This window comes from Cygnus atratus, chromosome 2 (genome assembly GCF_013377495.2).
Source record: "Cygnus atratus isolate AKBS03 ecotype Queensland, Australia chromosome 2, CAtr_DNAZoo_HiC_assembly, whole genome shotgun sequence".
In the NCBI taxonomy this organism is placed as follows: Eukaryota; Metazoa; Chordata; class Aves; order Anseriformes; family Anatidae; genus Cygnus; species Cygnus atratus.
In genome coordinates, this window is record NC_066363.1 from 3120771 (window position 1) to 3137627 (window position 16857).

The following is a 16857-nucleotide window of genomic DNA, read 5'->3' on the forward strand; positions in this document are numbered from 1 at the left end:
CACATGGTCCCTGGCCATTTCAACTGATACCTGTTATGTGGGTTCCCTCTGATGGAGGGTCAGAGTCAGAGGCTGAGGTGGTTGCTCAGTTCCCTGTCTTCATGTTTGGATGTCCTTGTCAATAAACAGAGAATGTCGTTTTCCATTACAATAGCCCAGAAAATGTGCATCTCTGGAGGACAGACAAACATTATTGAAACTTCTAGAAAGAATCTCAAGATTTAGACCAGAGCCTTGCTGATATCAGTATAAAGCCACCTGTGACTTTCCTGGGTATCGAATCCTCCACTCTAGACTTCTGGCTTACATTGTTGTACCTGGTCATGTAGATTTGCTTTGGATTTTTATCTTGTCATTCAAGTCGTTTTGTCCTCACTGTCATTTAATATTCTACCAATTTCCAATCCACAAAATTTGTCAGCAGGAATATTAGATATTTATTGTCCAGCTATAAGTCAAAAATGGTGCGCTTTGCAGCATAAGGAAATTTGTCATCTTAAAATGCCAGAACATAGTTGTTTTCCATGTATATACATTGAAAACAAGTCCTGGCCGTTTATTGTTGTGCTTTTAGTGAGGTGTTCTAATGAAAAAGACTATCAGAACAAACTATATAGTTTTGTGTGGTAGGAATAAGTCAAAATAAAAGTATCTTAATAAAGCATAGATTTGCTATATGGAGACCAACAGAATACTAGTTTTAATTTCAAGGGTGTATTTTAATTGGGGGAATTGTTTTACCTGTTGCAGCAGTGTGGTGTCTGAATAATGGATGTGCTTATTAAAATCATGGTCTAAAATACTTCCATATCAGCAGCAAATTCACATTTTTTTTATTGTTCATCTTTATTGCCAACAATGGACATTTGTCAGACTCAGTTTATTCTCAAATAAGCAAGGACAGCATTTTGCCTTGAAAGTCACTAGCTGCTAAAATTTCTTATTCAGCTTTCCATCTGAACCTCACAGAACTGCAGAAATTATGCCTGTTATCTTACCTTGTAGCAGCCGTCCTACAGACATTCTATCCTCCTTGGGACTAACATGCTTATTCTGATGTTTCAGTACCTCCAGACTTTGAGGAAGAACTGGCAGACTGTACAGCTGAGCTAGGAGAGACAGTCAAGCTGGCTTGCAAAGTTACAGGAGCTCCCAAGCCATCTGTCAGCTGGTACAAAGGTATGAGAAGCAAGTCACAGAATGCATACTCCAGCCTTCTTTTCTGTGTACATTGCTCTGTGTTAAGCTGTCAGTGAGTAATATAAAAGCTAATCACCTAGAGATACCCAATTCTAGCCTTACTGTTAGATACTAAACAACCCAGATGCAGGTAATACAGATCTTCCTGAGAGTTAATATACCCTGCTTTTCAAGTTTGTCTTTTAGTCTGTGTGAAACTACATCTTGTTGCAGTGAAACAATTTCTAGGAAATGAACAACTTGTTTGTACTAGCTCAGGCATTTCTGTGTCATGGCACAGGCAGCTCTGTGGACACACTCTTTTTCCCCAGCATTGCTATATTGCAGAGGAAACAACTTTGGTATAACTTAATATTTTTTAAAAGATTTGTTCTGCATGCTTACAGTTACTTTGGAAGTGGTCCTCTGGCTAGCAAATAAGAGCTATAACTACACCACACATACTGTGGGAGAATTTCATTTTTAAATGAGGATTGATGATGAACAACATGCCCAAACAGTGATTTACCTACCAGTTGTTTTGTAGACAGATGGAGGAAGATGAAGACCTCATTCTTCAACTACTACTATCAGGTGCTGAAAGAGCAAACACAGCTCTTGGTCCTCTGAAGTGGAAGTGCTGAATGAAATTCCCATGGAGAAAACGTAATTAAACATACCAAACAATTTACAGAGACTTTTTTCCCTTTATCTTTAAGATGGAAGGCCAGTGGAGGTGGATCCCCATCACATTATAATAGAAGATCCCGATGGTTCCTGTACATTGATCTTGGACAACCTAACAGGTGTTGACTCAGGACAGTATATGTGCTTTGCTTCCAGTCCTGCTGGAAATGCCAGTACCTTAGGAAAGATCCTTGTTCAAGGTAAAGACCTGCACAGATGCATTGTTTCAAAGAGGTCTTCTATATAATGCCATAGACAGGAACATTAAGACATTCCAGAAGTTCTGTATAGCATGTAATGGATAATACTTTTTCTCTGATGATACAGTAGTAGTGAATTGTTCTCATGTAAAAAAAAAAAATGGGTCTTTTAGTGTTTTGTGTGCAGAAATCATGAGAGTCATGATACATCCTTTGTATCTGTTAGGGAGTTATCGTATTTCCAGCTGTTAACTACATTTATCCTTACCTTGCAGTGCCACCACGGTTTGTGAACAAGGTTAGAAATGCTTATTTTGTTGAGGGTGAAGATGCTCAGTTTACCTGTACTGTCGAAGGAGCACCTAGGCCTCAAGTCAGGTCAGTTCTTCACATAGCTTTGGGACAAATTCTATTTTCCCATTTTGCATGGCCAGAAGAGTCTCTTTGCTTTTTTTTTTTCCAGGTTATGACCCTTTCTTCTCTGTGTTTTCCACCTCATTGCCATCCCAATGCTGGTTCTTCCTGATCCCACCTTTCCTGAGCTTCTCAATATTTTTTTTTTCTCTCTAGAATCTGAAAAGAAATACTTAATACTTTATATAAGATCTAATGCCCTTTTATAATTCCTTTATCCTTCCTACACTACACTTAAATTAAGCAACCCGTCTGGGGTGTTCAGATAGAAAGCTCAGGATAGCTTCTCATGATTAGAAGTTCTTTTCCCTACATTGGCTGATGAGATGTCTTGAGAAGGATCTCAGAAACTTGTGCAGTTCAGTATCCACGTGTGATCTACCTACCTGTAGACCTGTCTTTTAGGAAACAAGCTTTTGTCTAATGGTTATCTTCTGAGCTGTTTGCCCCCTGATCTGATAGATGGATCAGTGAGCTGGGAACTTGCCTATTTTTCCTGGCTTATATTCAATGTTTTTCACATACAGATGGTACAAAGATGGTGTACTGTTGAAGGACACAAGTAAATACCAGATGTTCAGTGAACCACGGAGTGGCATTCTAGTCCTGGTGGTCAAGAACACTTCCAATGAAGATATGGGACACTATGAATGTGAAGTAAGTTCAGAGTGAGAGATCGGCTGTCTGACATGATATAGATTGTAGAATTCATTTTACTGAGATCCACTGCATGAGATTAGTGGCTGAGCAATTGTTGCTGCATGCCATATCAAAAAAGTTTATACAAGTCAGGTTCTCCCTAACTAGATCTGACTTGTGAAGCTTCAGAATATTCTGATCTGACAGTTTGGTTGTTCAAGTAATAATAGGGTGAGCTTATTCTAGAGCTTAAATCCAGATCTCTAGAGCTATATCTTGTAAAGTCTAGGATTGTTCTGACATGATGTTTTGTTTCAGAAAACATATGTTCTTTAAATTAGAACATATTCATGCCACTACAAATCCAAGAGTAAGAAGTAAAGTTTAAATAGAATTGGAAAGCACTGACATTCCTGCTTATTTACTAAGCATATATGGGAAGTATCTAACAAAATTAGAACAAATGTGCTGTAAAACATTCTCTAAAAATTTGTCATAGTCTGTGCATTCACTGTAATAAAAGAGTAATAAACTCTCAGGACTCAGCAATAAAATTGTACACAGCTCAGCTCACAGCAACCTCACAGTTATTCCACATAATTTTTAATGTGATCTATATAATTTAAAGTTTTCTGTTAGAATTTTAGCAAAATCGCATTACCTTGCATTTGCCATTTAGCTAAGATTCCAAGATCCAGTATTCACTTGGTTGAGTAAGATTGAGTGGATTAATGGAAGATAAACAGAAAACAGCAACTGCTTAACTACCACTTAAATGGCATATGACAGGAATTCATGTCTCTTGATAAAGACAGAGTCACATTAGGACCAAGTCACAGATCAAACGACAAGCAACTAAGCTAGCTGTTTGGCCATAGCTTGTCTGTGTGAGTCATTTGTGGTAAAACATAATGAACTCACTGAGCAGCATGTGTTCATTGAAACTGTAGCTTAGGTCTGGGGTCACAAATTCATCTCTTTCTGTTGTCATGTAATTGTGATGCATTTGTAACACAGTATAGAAAGATTTTATATTATAGAAACACCCTGCATTTTATTCAGTACTGCATAATTCTCTTCAGCTGGTGAACAGATTAGGGTCAGCAAAAAGTGGAGCAGAACTTTACCATCACACTGCTGCAGCCCTGACTCAGGAGAGGAGAGGAGACCAAGCCATTACCATAGAAGGTATGATCCTTGTCCAGCTCTGTAAGTATGCCAGTGAATTACTCCAAAACAATCTCATCGAGGTTCAAATATATTTGCAATCTTATCCATGTTGATTATTGGTGTACATGTCTGTGTATGTCTATAAAGATGTGCATGGGTATACTGCGGCTCAGCTCTATACCCATCACCATCTGTTGATTTCCATATCTGGCAAATCAACTTCATCATATAATGTTCATAAATGCATTATATGAAAAAGGAGGAGTAAATGAAGGGTATGTCACACCACTGTTAGCGCAAGAAAAATGTTTCTATTCCTGTTGCAGTACTTGAAAACATATGTCAGCCTGGCAGAACATGAGTTATATATTACTGAGAAAAAAACAGGGGCCAGTAAGTAAAGCTGCAGATGTATTGTGATTGTTTCTTGAAATAGTACTGAAAAGCTTCTGGAATGATTAAGAAAGCAAAACTGACAGCAGTATGTCACAAACAATTTAGTTCTCCTGTTAGCTAGGACTGTTCAGGTATTAAACATCACACAGTCATAGAATCTTTTTTTTTTTTTTCCCTGTATCTTTTATCTGTATAAGTAGGGTGATATGGGCTGATCTTACACCTATCCAGTAATGCATCTATTTCTTAACACATTTAGGAAGTGACTTCTTGTAGTTACCTATGTACTAAAGGAATTCCCACAAACAGTATGTCAGGCACATTTACTGTAAACCTATCGTGAATCAGTGGCTATATCTGAGTATGGCACATTTCCCAGCATCTGAAATTGGTTTTTCATACATGTCCTTGGCTGTCTTGACATGGGCCAACCGTGCTGTCTCTTTAGAAGAGCTCCCAGCAGTAGTTCAGGAGATAATACAGCCAAGGGACAATTTATAATACATAGTAGATGGTTTACTGTTTTGGAGGGTGAGAGAGAGGACTAGGATAGGCATAGGCCATTCCATGCCAGCAAGCATTGGTGTCAGAGAGCTGTTTCAGATGCAGTTAGAGGAGGCATGGCCAACAAAAGCCAAATGTTTGCCAACAACTGTAGAACCTTCTTTCCTCATTGTCAGTGTTTTCACATTAACTCATTGTAATAACAGAGGTTCAAATGTGCTTTGGACGTGGGATAAGTGTTATCAACACTTATGTGAGAGCCATCAAATGCAAAGACCTGAATGAAGAAGCTTCTGAGCAGCAAATTGACCAGTTTGGGAAAATGGCACTCCACTCTCCTATTTTCTTATAATTTTCCCCAGGTTTCTGCTGGTCCTGTCTGAGACAGGAGCCTGGTCTGGATGGACCTTGCGGTCAGCCCTCTGTAAGGGCTGATAATGTATTGCTACACTATGAGGATTCAGCCACACTAGGCCATTAAGAGTAGTATCCAGATCTATGTACTCACTTGTTTTGGTTTTATGCTTGCTTTCCTTGTGGTCCTTAACCAGAGTACCATCAAATCATTCAACAACAGTGCAGGGAAAATGGTATTACTATAGTTACACTAGAATTGTTTCAGTAGCACAAACCTTGAAGTACTTTAATGCTTTGTCCTTGCTGAGGCATAAAGAGAGAAAAATAATTTATATGCAGCATGTAGAGGAACAGAAATAAATTACTGTTAGGGTGGCATATCTTCATGAAGTTCCATTGTGCCAAGGGAGAAGATATAAAAACAAACAAGAGTTGTAAAACAAGTAAAAACTCTTCACAAGTGTTGTGAAGCATTGTTCAGCTCATGGGGTTACAAATGTGTGTGTTCAGCCCTGAATTAGTCATGTAATGTGTCATTCCCACAGTCATAAACAAACAGATTTTATGGGTTTGGTTGAAGAAATATAATTGGAGCTTGCCTGCAAGCTCCGGAAATATTATCATGAGATTGTTTTTGGTCCATTATGTGCAATTGCCTGAGCTTGGTAATAGGGAAGGAGATAGTTCCCTGAGTCACCTCCATGGAGAAACAGCAAGAGCTGCCCCACGCCAACTGGAGCAAAAAGCAGGCTCATCCATGGAGCATTATTACTGTTCTGAGCAGAATTGTATCAGGGGTGAATTTAGCACAATGCACTTGAACGAGGAGGGAATTCATTGCTTTCCTGGGAATCAATAACCGTCTTTGATCTACCTATTGAAAAATCAAGCTCATCTGGCAAAGAACAGGAGGATGGATGGATCTCATGACGGCTTTCACTTTCCATCCTTACAATCCTTCCTACTTGTGAAAATGGGATTATTTCTAACTTCACCAAGAGGACTACATTACTGCTGTGTGGTATTATTACATTAGAAAATAGATAACTGTGTCTGTTTCCTACCTCACCTGCAAGGTGGGTCTACATTCTACCTGATTTTTTGTTGGTTCTGTGAAATGTCTATTACCAGAGCCTCCTGAGGCACCTAAGAGCCTTTAATTGCAATTATTTTAGTTGTTATTCTCCTGCCTTTTCTGTACTGTTTATTATACTGAGCCAAACCTACTGTTACAAGTTGGGATACCATTAGTACAGTGGTTTAAGGGCCCTGGCCTGCAGTCAGTGATGATCCACAGACCCACATTAGGGGGTCTTAAAAACAAACTTCTTGTCATTAGGTTTAAAATCATGGTATGAGAATTTGCAGATCCATTGGAAGGATCAAATTCAAGAAGGATGGAAACCACTGAACTAAGGGTCCCCTTGCAAACAGTTGCAATTTAGGCTTCAGGCCTGAAAGGTAGAGTTCTGCCTTCAGTTACACCTGGTTGTTCCACTGAAGTCAACGGAGAGTTGCTTTAAAAATCCTCTTTCTGTGGATTTTGGGAGAATTTTAGACACTTTAAAAACATGTAGTTGGAAGATCTGTCTCTCTGACTTCAAGCTGACTGTCTGCTTTGTGGCCACCCGCCTCGCTGCTTAACCTACATACAGTAGATCTGACCTGACATGGGCTGATGTGCTCTGGCATCCCTTTTTAACACCTTACTACTGTAATCCACTCATCTCAGGTTCACTAACTTGTTCTTTTTTTTTTTTGTTTTTCAAGAAAAACAAAGCCCAGATTCTGAAAAGAGTTGGATTTTTTCATCTGGGTGGGCAGATCCAGGATGTATAGTGAGACAGTCAGCAGAAGGAGAAGGGATCAGGTAGTCAAATGGATATAAGCAAAACCTTTAAGAAAAAAGTACCCAAAATCTAGCACAGGTAACAGAAATTTCTTTGTAGTTTTGTGTTAGTTCACATGCAGAGCTGTGGGCAGGTTATTTAGTTGCTTTGTACTAGGCTTTTGGTAATACCCCTCTTATGAGGTAAAGCTAAGTATTCTGAGGCTCTCAAATGTGAGATTGCTTTAAACGCAGAAGAGCATTAGATCTCCTAGTGTTACCCTTTTCTGGAATAAATAGGGCATATGAGTTTGCTCCCCTGAACGTTTTAAAGCTCCCCAGTTGGGGTGAGATATTAATCTTGTTATTTTTAATTTGTTGTCAGTGTCAGTTAATCTCATTTTTGTGCCAGCCATGGGGTATTCAGTGCAAAATGCAAGCGAGCACAGTCTGTCTTTACAGCATTTTCTGTTGCTGTGGGACTAAAACATTTTTCCCTTTACATTGAGAGAAAAACACTTGCATTTCATTCACACAGTTTAGGAAATTATTTTGTGTCCATGAATTGCTCATTTTGAGATTAGCTGTAGCAGTTCATGTCAGTTTTGTGCATCCTCTCTTGTGGGCTTATCTCTGAAATGTAGCAGAAGAGGGGTGAATGCAGAGCAGCATTCCCCTGGTTTATGCCAGCAGGAAAAATAGGTTTATGCTTCTGTGAGTGAAGGAAGTAGAACTTAAAGCGTGTAATGAAGGCCACATTGGAAACCACCTTTCATCCATTTCAGAGCAGCAAAAGCTGACATTCATTCAGACTTAGCCTAAATGTTTCATCTCATAAGTCACTGATTTAATGTATTAACCAAAGAGGAGTCTAGTCTTGTAGAAGCACTGGCTGATCCTAATGCTTACAGCTTTTAACCTGCTTATCAGGGGCTCCTGCTTTGCAAAGCTGTTTTCCTAAACTGCTATCAAACAAGTTGAAATGATAAATCCGGTGCTAAAATGGATGCAGAATATTTTCCTCTTGGAAAAAGAATCCCAAGTTCTCTCATCCTACTTTCATGTGGTTCTATCCTTCATAAAGAATTGCTTAAATCTTCCTTCACACCTTGGATATAGCACGTATAAAATAGATGTTTTATGCACTAAACTGCAGCTCATCAGGACCTATTTACTACAGGCCATTTACAGTTTCCTCATGCCCAGGCCTGCTGACCCTCGAAATACTGAATTCCTTAGCATCTGCTGCAGATAGAAGTATTGCAATCAATGTCATATGGGAGGACTTCCAGAACACACAGTAATAAAGTAAATGTTACAAGGGAATTTTTCTTACAGACATTGTTAAATATATATTTAATTATTATCTAAATAGGGTTGCTGTTATAATAATTGCTTAAACACCTGTGTTTAGGTGTACAATCAAATTAATCCATTTCCTGTTTACATCAGAACCGATTCTCTTGTTGCTTATGGATTCATCTCATGATATTATTTGATGACTTTTTCTAAAAGTTACGTTACATAAAAATTCCACAATATCAGTTTAAGGATTTACATATTCATTGGAAATTTCCAGTTTGGGCACAGTAAGTTGTTTGAGCTCTCAATTCATCTTCCATCACTGAGTGATGTATTTCGTAATTGAAAAAATGATGTTTTAAAATGCTTGAAAATTGTTAAATAGGTAGGTAAAGAAGTTATATTCTATTCACATTCACATCTGAACATTTCAAAATAATTTTATCCTTGACATAGCAGATAGACTGTAAACTCGTTTTCCAAATGGATTATTTTTAAACCCACCTAATTCTGTAGTAACTTCCCTGACTCTGCTGGAAATGATTCCAAATTTATACACGCATAAATGAGACAGAGCTCTGCAAACAACGCATAAAACTCTAGGTCAGATATTACCATCAATATTTGCACAACATTCTCTTTAATTATCGTGGGATTTGCAATTTCACCTAGCGGCAGAAGAAATTCCTTGAAAGTGGAAGTAAAATTAGGTTCAACTATTCCATCTAATATTGTAAATATATTTTTAATATTCTGGCAATGCAGTTTTTGGCCACTATTAAAAATATCAGCATGAATCATAAATTATATGACAAATAACACAGACACTACAAGCTCCCTGGGCAAGAACTGTTTGTGATTTTATAGATTTTATGTGTTTGTTTTGAGTTGCAGTTCACTTGTAATTGTTCAGACAAGAGCTTATTTATTATAGGCTGGCTGGAAGATTGTAAACCAATTGCTGGAAAAATTACTTTGACATTAAATTATTTTTTATAGAAACTAACTAACTTATTAGTTAGTTAGTTTTACTAACTTATTAAATAAAAGATGGGGCTTGGTCTTGTTTTTTTCTCAATCTCGCATTAAGTTCAGTAGATCAGAATATGTTCAAAACAGTCTGGTTCAGTGTCTTAATTTTATTCAGGCAGATAAGTTGGGAACCTGCTGAAAATCTATATTAGCTCTTCAAATGTTATCAAGAAATTCTAGTTCATTAAGGGACAAGGGTCATGAAAATCTGCAAATTAAGTAAAAAAAATAAAATAAAAAATTGAAGAAGTAGACATAAGTGTATTACAGGGCTCCCTCTGGGCTTGGTAGAGAATTTTTTATTCCAATTTTCTGTTCTGATGATAATGATTTTAGTTTTCATTGTTATCAGCTTGGATTTTGCATCTAGTCCACAGTGGAAACTGTTTATTGTTTTGGGGAAACTTTTCTTCTAGTAAGTGAAATCACAGTTTAAAGAATTTCAGCTCTCCAGAGTTTTTCATATCAAGACATTTCCAGGTTTCAGGTTTCTTACACTATCACTAACTTATTATAGGGGAAGGAAAAAAAAAAGGGTGGAAAAAAAAAAACAACAACTTTGTTTTCTATGTTTGCCCTTCCAAACAAAAATGCCATGATCTCACAACAGCAAAAAACATTTTTTGCGATATTGTTCTCAACAAAATAGTTAATTGCAAACCTAAATTACTCTGTTCAGAGAGCACTCTGAATTCTCATTCTTGGTCATAATCATTAAAGGTGATGCTGGAAATAACCACAGAAAGCATGGATGGGATCGTACAGATGTTTTTCTCACTCCAGTTTATTTTGAATAACTGAGGAAAGTTAATTTAATCATTTCAGCTTTTGCCTTTCTTTAACCCCATGCTGTTCATACTGTTTTCTTTGTAGTCACTGAACAAGAGACTAAAGTGCCCAAGAAAACCATCATCATGTAAGTGCTGACTTTTTTTTTTTCTGGTAACATTTGTGATTTGCCTTGCTGCCTATGCATGATCCAATAACAAGCTTGTGTTTATTGGCCATGCAAGTGTGTTCATTCCTGTTCCACCAGATCTCATGGTATTTTGTGTTATGCACAGTGACAACCTGAAAAATCTTACTGTCCCCTTCAAAAAAAAAAAAAAAAAGCAATGTTGCTGTTAGACACAGCATGGGCTAATTATTTTTAGGATACTATATGAGAGGAAATTCCACTGACTATTTCAGGAGTCGCACAAGGGCTCAAGGATGTAGAATCTGACTCACAGTGTTGGAAAAAAAAAAAGGCGTTGGGAACCGGGTACTCTAAAGATGTACAGACATAACAAACACAGCTTACAATGTTTTATTTTGCCTTCCTGTTTAAATTCTTCAGGAAGGCCTTTCATGATAAAGCAGAAAGAAGCTGCACATTTTTACCCTCTCTGGCTCTATTTCTAATATGAGTTTTTTTTTCCTTGGGCTTCTTGGATACTTTGATCCTGATTTATACTGAAATATATGAAGATTAGTTGCAGCAAAAAACAGTACGTTCTCAATTGTATGTGGACCAGTAGCTCATCAGCTATTAAAATCTTAAAGTATCTTCTTGTTTATAAGCATCATAAGCAAGTACATAAATAAAATTGTCTTGTGTGCTGGAGGGGCTACACTGTCCTTCTATGTTAGGCCTTCAGAGCACCTTCAAAAAATGTAAGCCATGTCTTAATGGCCATAGGTGACTGTGGAATGTGTATTTTGGGGAAATGCATTTCCACCAGAGTCATAATTTTGCTAAAACCAATCATCGACTTGGACATGCTTCGTGATTCTTGGACATGATGCTTTTTTTTTTTTTTAACAATTTTGTTAGATGGTGAGGTGGATGTGTGAAATGACACCTCAAATATGGTTAAGCAATTGTTTTACCTTTTGTTTCTTGTATTATTTTCTGTGATGACTATCAGTTGTCATCATTTAGCCACTTTGGAGCCAGTGGATCATTCTTATAAATATGCCTCCATGCCTCCCGCTCCTAGAAGCTTCTACCCTGAATAACTGATAAATTGGCAAAGAACAGGAAGGAGAGGCAAGAAGGAGGTCTGCCTTTGCCCCCTTCCTTGAACACATCTGTTCAGTTAACACCTTGAGTCATTTGACTTTTTTTTTACCTTGTAACGACCAGAAAATGAAGGTGCTTCTGCCTATGCCACCTCAAGAGCCAGGGTTCAGATATCTACAGGGTAACAAAAAAGAGAAATACTTTTTGATATCACATTCAGAAACATCCCAAGAAAGTCATGAGCAGGAAGTAATCACCCACAGACAGGCCATGTCTAAAGCTTAGTAAAGCTCATCTTTCTACATATCTGTGCCTGCAAGTCAGCTGAAAAAATGCTTTTATTTCACATCTCTCCTCAGTAAGCTTACCATCCTCTTTACGATTTCAGATCACAAGAAGCAGCATTAATATTGGCTGATTAAATAAAAACAAACTAATGCAAAATACCATCAGTTCAGCTGATTCGTAAATTTTTAACTGCTCCATGGGCTACTGCATTGGGCAACTCGAGAAGTGATTCCTAAATTAAGGGCTGCAGCCCCAAAGGAGGTTGGTATCTTTGTGAGCGGGTTCTCAGACCGATGGAAATCCCCCACCTTTTGCTAATGGATGGGGTCATGAACCCATCAGGGAGGCCCTCAGCTAGAACTAGGGTAGTGATGGAGTAAAGTTTGGAACAGCTCTGTTAAGGGCACATTGCATCTTTTAAAACATAATGAGCAAAGCAACAGAAGCAGCTTTGAAACTATAACCAGGAAATAAATAGACAGGTAATTTAGAGACAAGATGAACAATATCTGTATGTGTAAATCCTGGAGCCAAAAAAGCATTTTAACCTTGCAATGTAGAGCAAAGTCTGCTGCAAACACAAAAAGGATTCGTTCTCATCTGTATAGAAGGGACTTAATTTTGCATAATTCAGAAAGGCGCCGTGGTCATTATGAAGGCTCTGCATTGCAGTGCCAGCAAACAAGCCCAACAAGAGGTGCAGAAAAATTCTGATAACTTTTGGGAAAGAGTAAAGCAGTAGGAGGTAAACAGTAGAAAAGAAGGCTGGAAGGCTGCTCAGGGAGAAAAGAAATTTCACTGTAGCTGATCCGATCCTGACCTTTACCTCATCCTCAAAGGGGCAGAATAATCATGGGAAAAAATCTGATCTCATTACGAGAAGGCACTACCAAACCAAGTCCAGTCCCCAAAGATCAAATTGGTAGATGAGAAAGCCTACAAGATATTCAAGCTGGTTAGTCTTCTGTGCTGGTTAGGCAAGTGCAGCAGGACAAACAGGCTCTGCTTTCACAGGGGCTCCTTCCACCTATCTCTGAGTCCCAACTGAAGAGCCAGAGCACAGAGGACTGGAGAGCAGAACTGTTGGTTTCAGCCCTTCGAGGCAGCATGTCAGACTAGCTGCTGAGGCTGGGGAGGAAACAGAGAGAAACAGAAGAATAGAAAAAGCTATTGTATTGATTCATAATCACTCCTTCCTGCCTCAGGCGATTGTCTTTATCCTTCAGTTACCTCCATTTTTTTATTCCAGTCTCTGTTGCTTGGAGGTAGGAAGAGAATCTCAGTACAAAAACAAAATCAGTTTTGCCTCTTGGTTCCACTGAACTAGCTACCTCTGCTGAAGAGCATCAGCTTCTTTGCACTTGCAAAGCAAATGCTGTCTTTGCCTTCACGTTTTTTCCATGTGAAAAATGACACTGAAAATATCTGCAGGAGTAACTGCATGTTAAACGTATGAATTATGAACATTAAAGACTGAGTTTGGGTGTTCCTGTCCCCAGCTTTTAGTTATTGATAGAATTTTATCTGCAGCTCATTTAAAGTCAGTTTGCTCAGGGATGGGAGGAGAATATTGTTTTGACACAAGCAGTTTATCTCTGCAGAGATACAGAAAAATCCCAACTGCTTTGGATGCCTCAAAAAATATAAAGACCAGCAGAATTCCTCTCAGAAATAGCAATCATGCATCCCAGATTGATCTGGTATTCCTATGACAATCGCTGGTAGTAGGATCAGGCTGTGCCTGCAATGACAGTATTATGAAGAGTAAAAATGAGTATAGTTTGACATAGATGACTTCTGGGGGAAATGTTCTAACTTCCTTTTCCTGGCTTCCAAATGCCCTCTTAATGTAACTGTTCTGCCTGTGGAAAGGCAGATGTGTGGTCTCAAAAGAATCAACAGCATAAAGATATGATAGACTTATTAAAAAAAAAGGAAACTACTGACCCTACTGTAAAAAAAGAACATTTTGCCATTGAGTTTGAAGCCCAGATTTTAGCCAAGGACACTTAGAAAAAGGGTGAACACCGCGAGTGTTTAAAATCTTTGGGTGAAACTGCCAGGTGGGTCCAAAGTAGCATAGTAGGTGGTCAACACAAGCACGTGAGATATAGCAGCATCCAGAAGACCATTTCTCAGCTGGAGATACTCATTGTCTTTGTGCACTCAAGGAGGCTAATGGAGCTAGGATCCACCTCGGGGAAATGGCACTGAGGTTCTGCCTGATTCAGAAAGTAAGTGGAGATGGGCATGTGGGTGTGTGTGTTGTGTGTGTATCCCCTCCAAAATGACACGCTTCACCACAAGCTGGAGTGCTCATAAAACTAACCCCACTGTAGCGCCTTGAACCACAATGGCATGTGCGGATGGGGTGTGGCTCCCCAAAAAGTCTTGTCTTCTTGCCAACTCCATCTCAACCCTTTCCCTCATCAGAGAGGAAACGATAACCACTGTGGTGAAGAGCCCAAGGCAAAGGGGAAGGGTTTCTCCTGCCCGTTCTTCTTCAGGTCATTCACCTTCCCGCTCTCCGAGAGCGGAGCCAACTCCAGAGCCAGTTTACGTTTCAAAGATCAGGCAGCCTGTCCACAGACATGAGCAAGAGGCAACATCGAAGTCTGCTGTCCCCGTGCTTTATGTCACAGAGCCCGAGAACAAGCAAGGAGCAGCAGCAAGAGAAATCACAGAGACCAAGACAGAAGAGCAAAAGCCCAAATGGGTTGAAGTAGAAGAAATAATTGAATTCAAGGTGAAAAAATCACCAAAACCTGCAAGGAAAAGAGGATCTTCTCCAGCAAAACAAGAAAAAGATGACTCAGGGGTGTTAACATTCACTTTTCCCAGCTCAAGGCCTAGGCATTCCCCAGATGATGATCCAAACACAAACAATTCCAACAATAAACTGGTGGAACAGTCAAAATCTTCTTTGCCTAAAGACAATCTCTCTGAAGTTGACATCCAGCCCCTGGTTTATGCAACAGATCAGGAAGGACCTCAAGTCAGCAGCGAGGATAGAAGTTCCCCGTGTGGGTCTGAACAACTAGGCAATAATTCATTTATCGATTATGGAACTGAAGGAAAGAGCAGCCCACAGGAAGCGAGCGCTCACTGTGGATCAGGTGTCGATTCCCCACTGCTTGCCTGCGGGGGTGAGCCCTTGATCTTCAGCTTTGAGACCACTGCTGCAGACGAACACCAACTTCTGTTCTCACCAGCGAGCGCCGAGGTTAAAGAAGAGGAGGATGAATTAGACACATCTTGGCCTGTTGAAGAGGGAGTACCCGAAGTAGTGCCAGATGTCCTTCCAGAAGAAGATAATGTCATCATAGTTGAGGAACCAGAAGAACTACAGACAGAAGACATTAGCACCCGGGACCGCAAAATCTTAACCCACAATGGCAAAGTATTAACTTTGGAGGATCTTGAAGACTATGTTCCCGAAGAAGGCGAGACCTACGGGTGTGATGATCAGAACCAGACAGCAGACAAACCGTGCGAGATCTCTGTGCTCCAGACAGAGATTAACGAGCCAACGATTGGAAAGCCAGTGCTGCTGAACCTGGGGAGACCCGTGGTTTCCAAGCCCAGGCAAAGATTTTTCAGCAAGTTTGAGGAGCATGTTCCTGGGGGCATGTTCGTGTCGGCATCTAGAGTAACTGGTGTGCAGTCTGTAGGCCCCTCAAACATCTCTTTCCACGTGAGTGATACCTGCATGGCGGTGACGCCCGGAGTGCACGCAGCAACAGCAGCAGCTTCTTCTGGTCCCTCCTTTACAGTGAAACCATCTTTCTGCACTGAAGTCCAGCTCTCAGCAGACAACGGACAGTCAAGTTTTAAAACTGAAGTTTCCACAAGAACCCTCAGCTATGGGACTGTTGGTGAGCCTGTTACGCTGCACATCAGCACAGAAGACCTCTCCCAAAGCTGAGCAGATACAAGCATAATTTTTAACACAAAAGAAAAGCAGAGAAAAAAATCAAAATTGTTGTAGGTGAGGAGAATTGGTGGCAATGATTACACAGTAACATGTATGAGGGAATACCTTTGAAAAAAATGTATTTAAATATGAGTTTTTCTAGTCTTAAAGGGAACATGTATGTCAGTTTGGTAATTTTAAAAGCTTTGATCGAGGTGAACATATATCATTCCAGAGTGGAGCTGTGGTGATAGGTTTAAGAAAAGCCTGATTCTCCTACCTGTGACACAAATATAAATAAGTGTTTTTTTGTTCGTGAACATAAAAATTATTTCACATGCCAACTTGTAAATTATAGTGTGGCAAGAAGGTGAAAGTACCTAAGCTTTTCAGCATCCTTCAGCAGCCAGAATAGGAAGACTGTTTACAGCTAAAGCGATCTCCTGTCACGGTGTGCACCTGAAGGTCGTGGAGTTTCTCACTGCTTTGACACCAATTAGCTCTGCCAAAATTTTCTTCATAAACCTTTCAACATGCACAGTCTGATTAAATTATTATGAACTTCTGCCACAGAATGAAATAACTACGAAATATTACATTTACTAGGAATGCAAAGGGCTGCTCAGACCTTTCAGTTGAAATTCTAACTTGACTGAAGTCAGCGGTCAAAGTCCCGCTGACTTGAGGAGGTCAAGGATTTCATTGCTCTCTTCTGCATTGAGTTAAAAAATAAATAAATAAAAATACAAGAAAAAATACCATATTTAAAATGACAGCTATGTTCAAGTCCACTTCCTAGTTGTGTAAAGATGTAGGTTTCATTTTCTCTGCATTCTAGTGTAGTGGATTTATGACCCATACCTTTTAAAATACAGATTTACTTAATGCTCAGCAAAAGATTAAAGGGCTGCACAAAATGACTTCTGTATCTATAATCAAATGC

General features: G+C 39.3%; 1 protein-coding gene across 1 annotated transcript in view; it reads left to right on the plus strand.

Annotated features, from left to right (window-relative positions):
* Positions 1-16496, plus strand: part of OBSCN (obscurin, cytoskeletal calmodulin and titin-interacting RhoGEF) — a 151217-nt gene extending 134721 nt beyond the window's left edge. Inside the window, 7 exon segments of the mRNA XM_050709295.1 lie at positions 1066-1179; positions 1899-2066; positions 2342-2444; positions 3008-3137; positions 4202-4307; positions 10582-10624; positions 14435-16496. Coding sequence (XP_050565252.1) covers positions 1066-1179; positions 1899-2066; positions 2342-2444; positions 3008-3137; positions 4202-4307; positions 10582-10624; positions 14435-15926 — 2156 coding nt within the window. The 3' untranslated portion in view covers positions 15927-16496.
* The last annotated feature ends 361 nt before the right edge of the window (positions 16497-16857 follow it).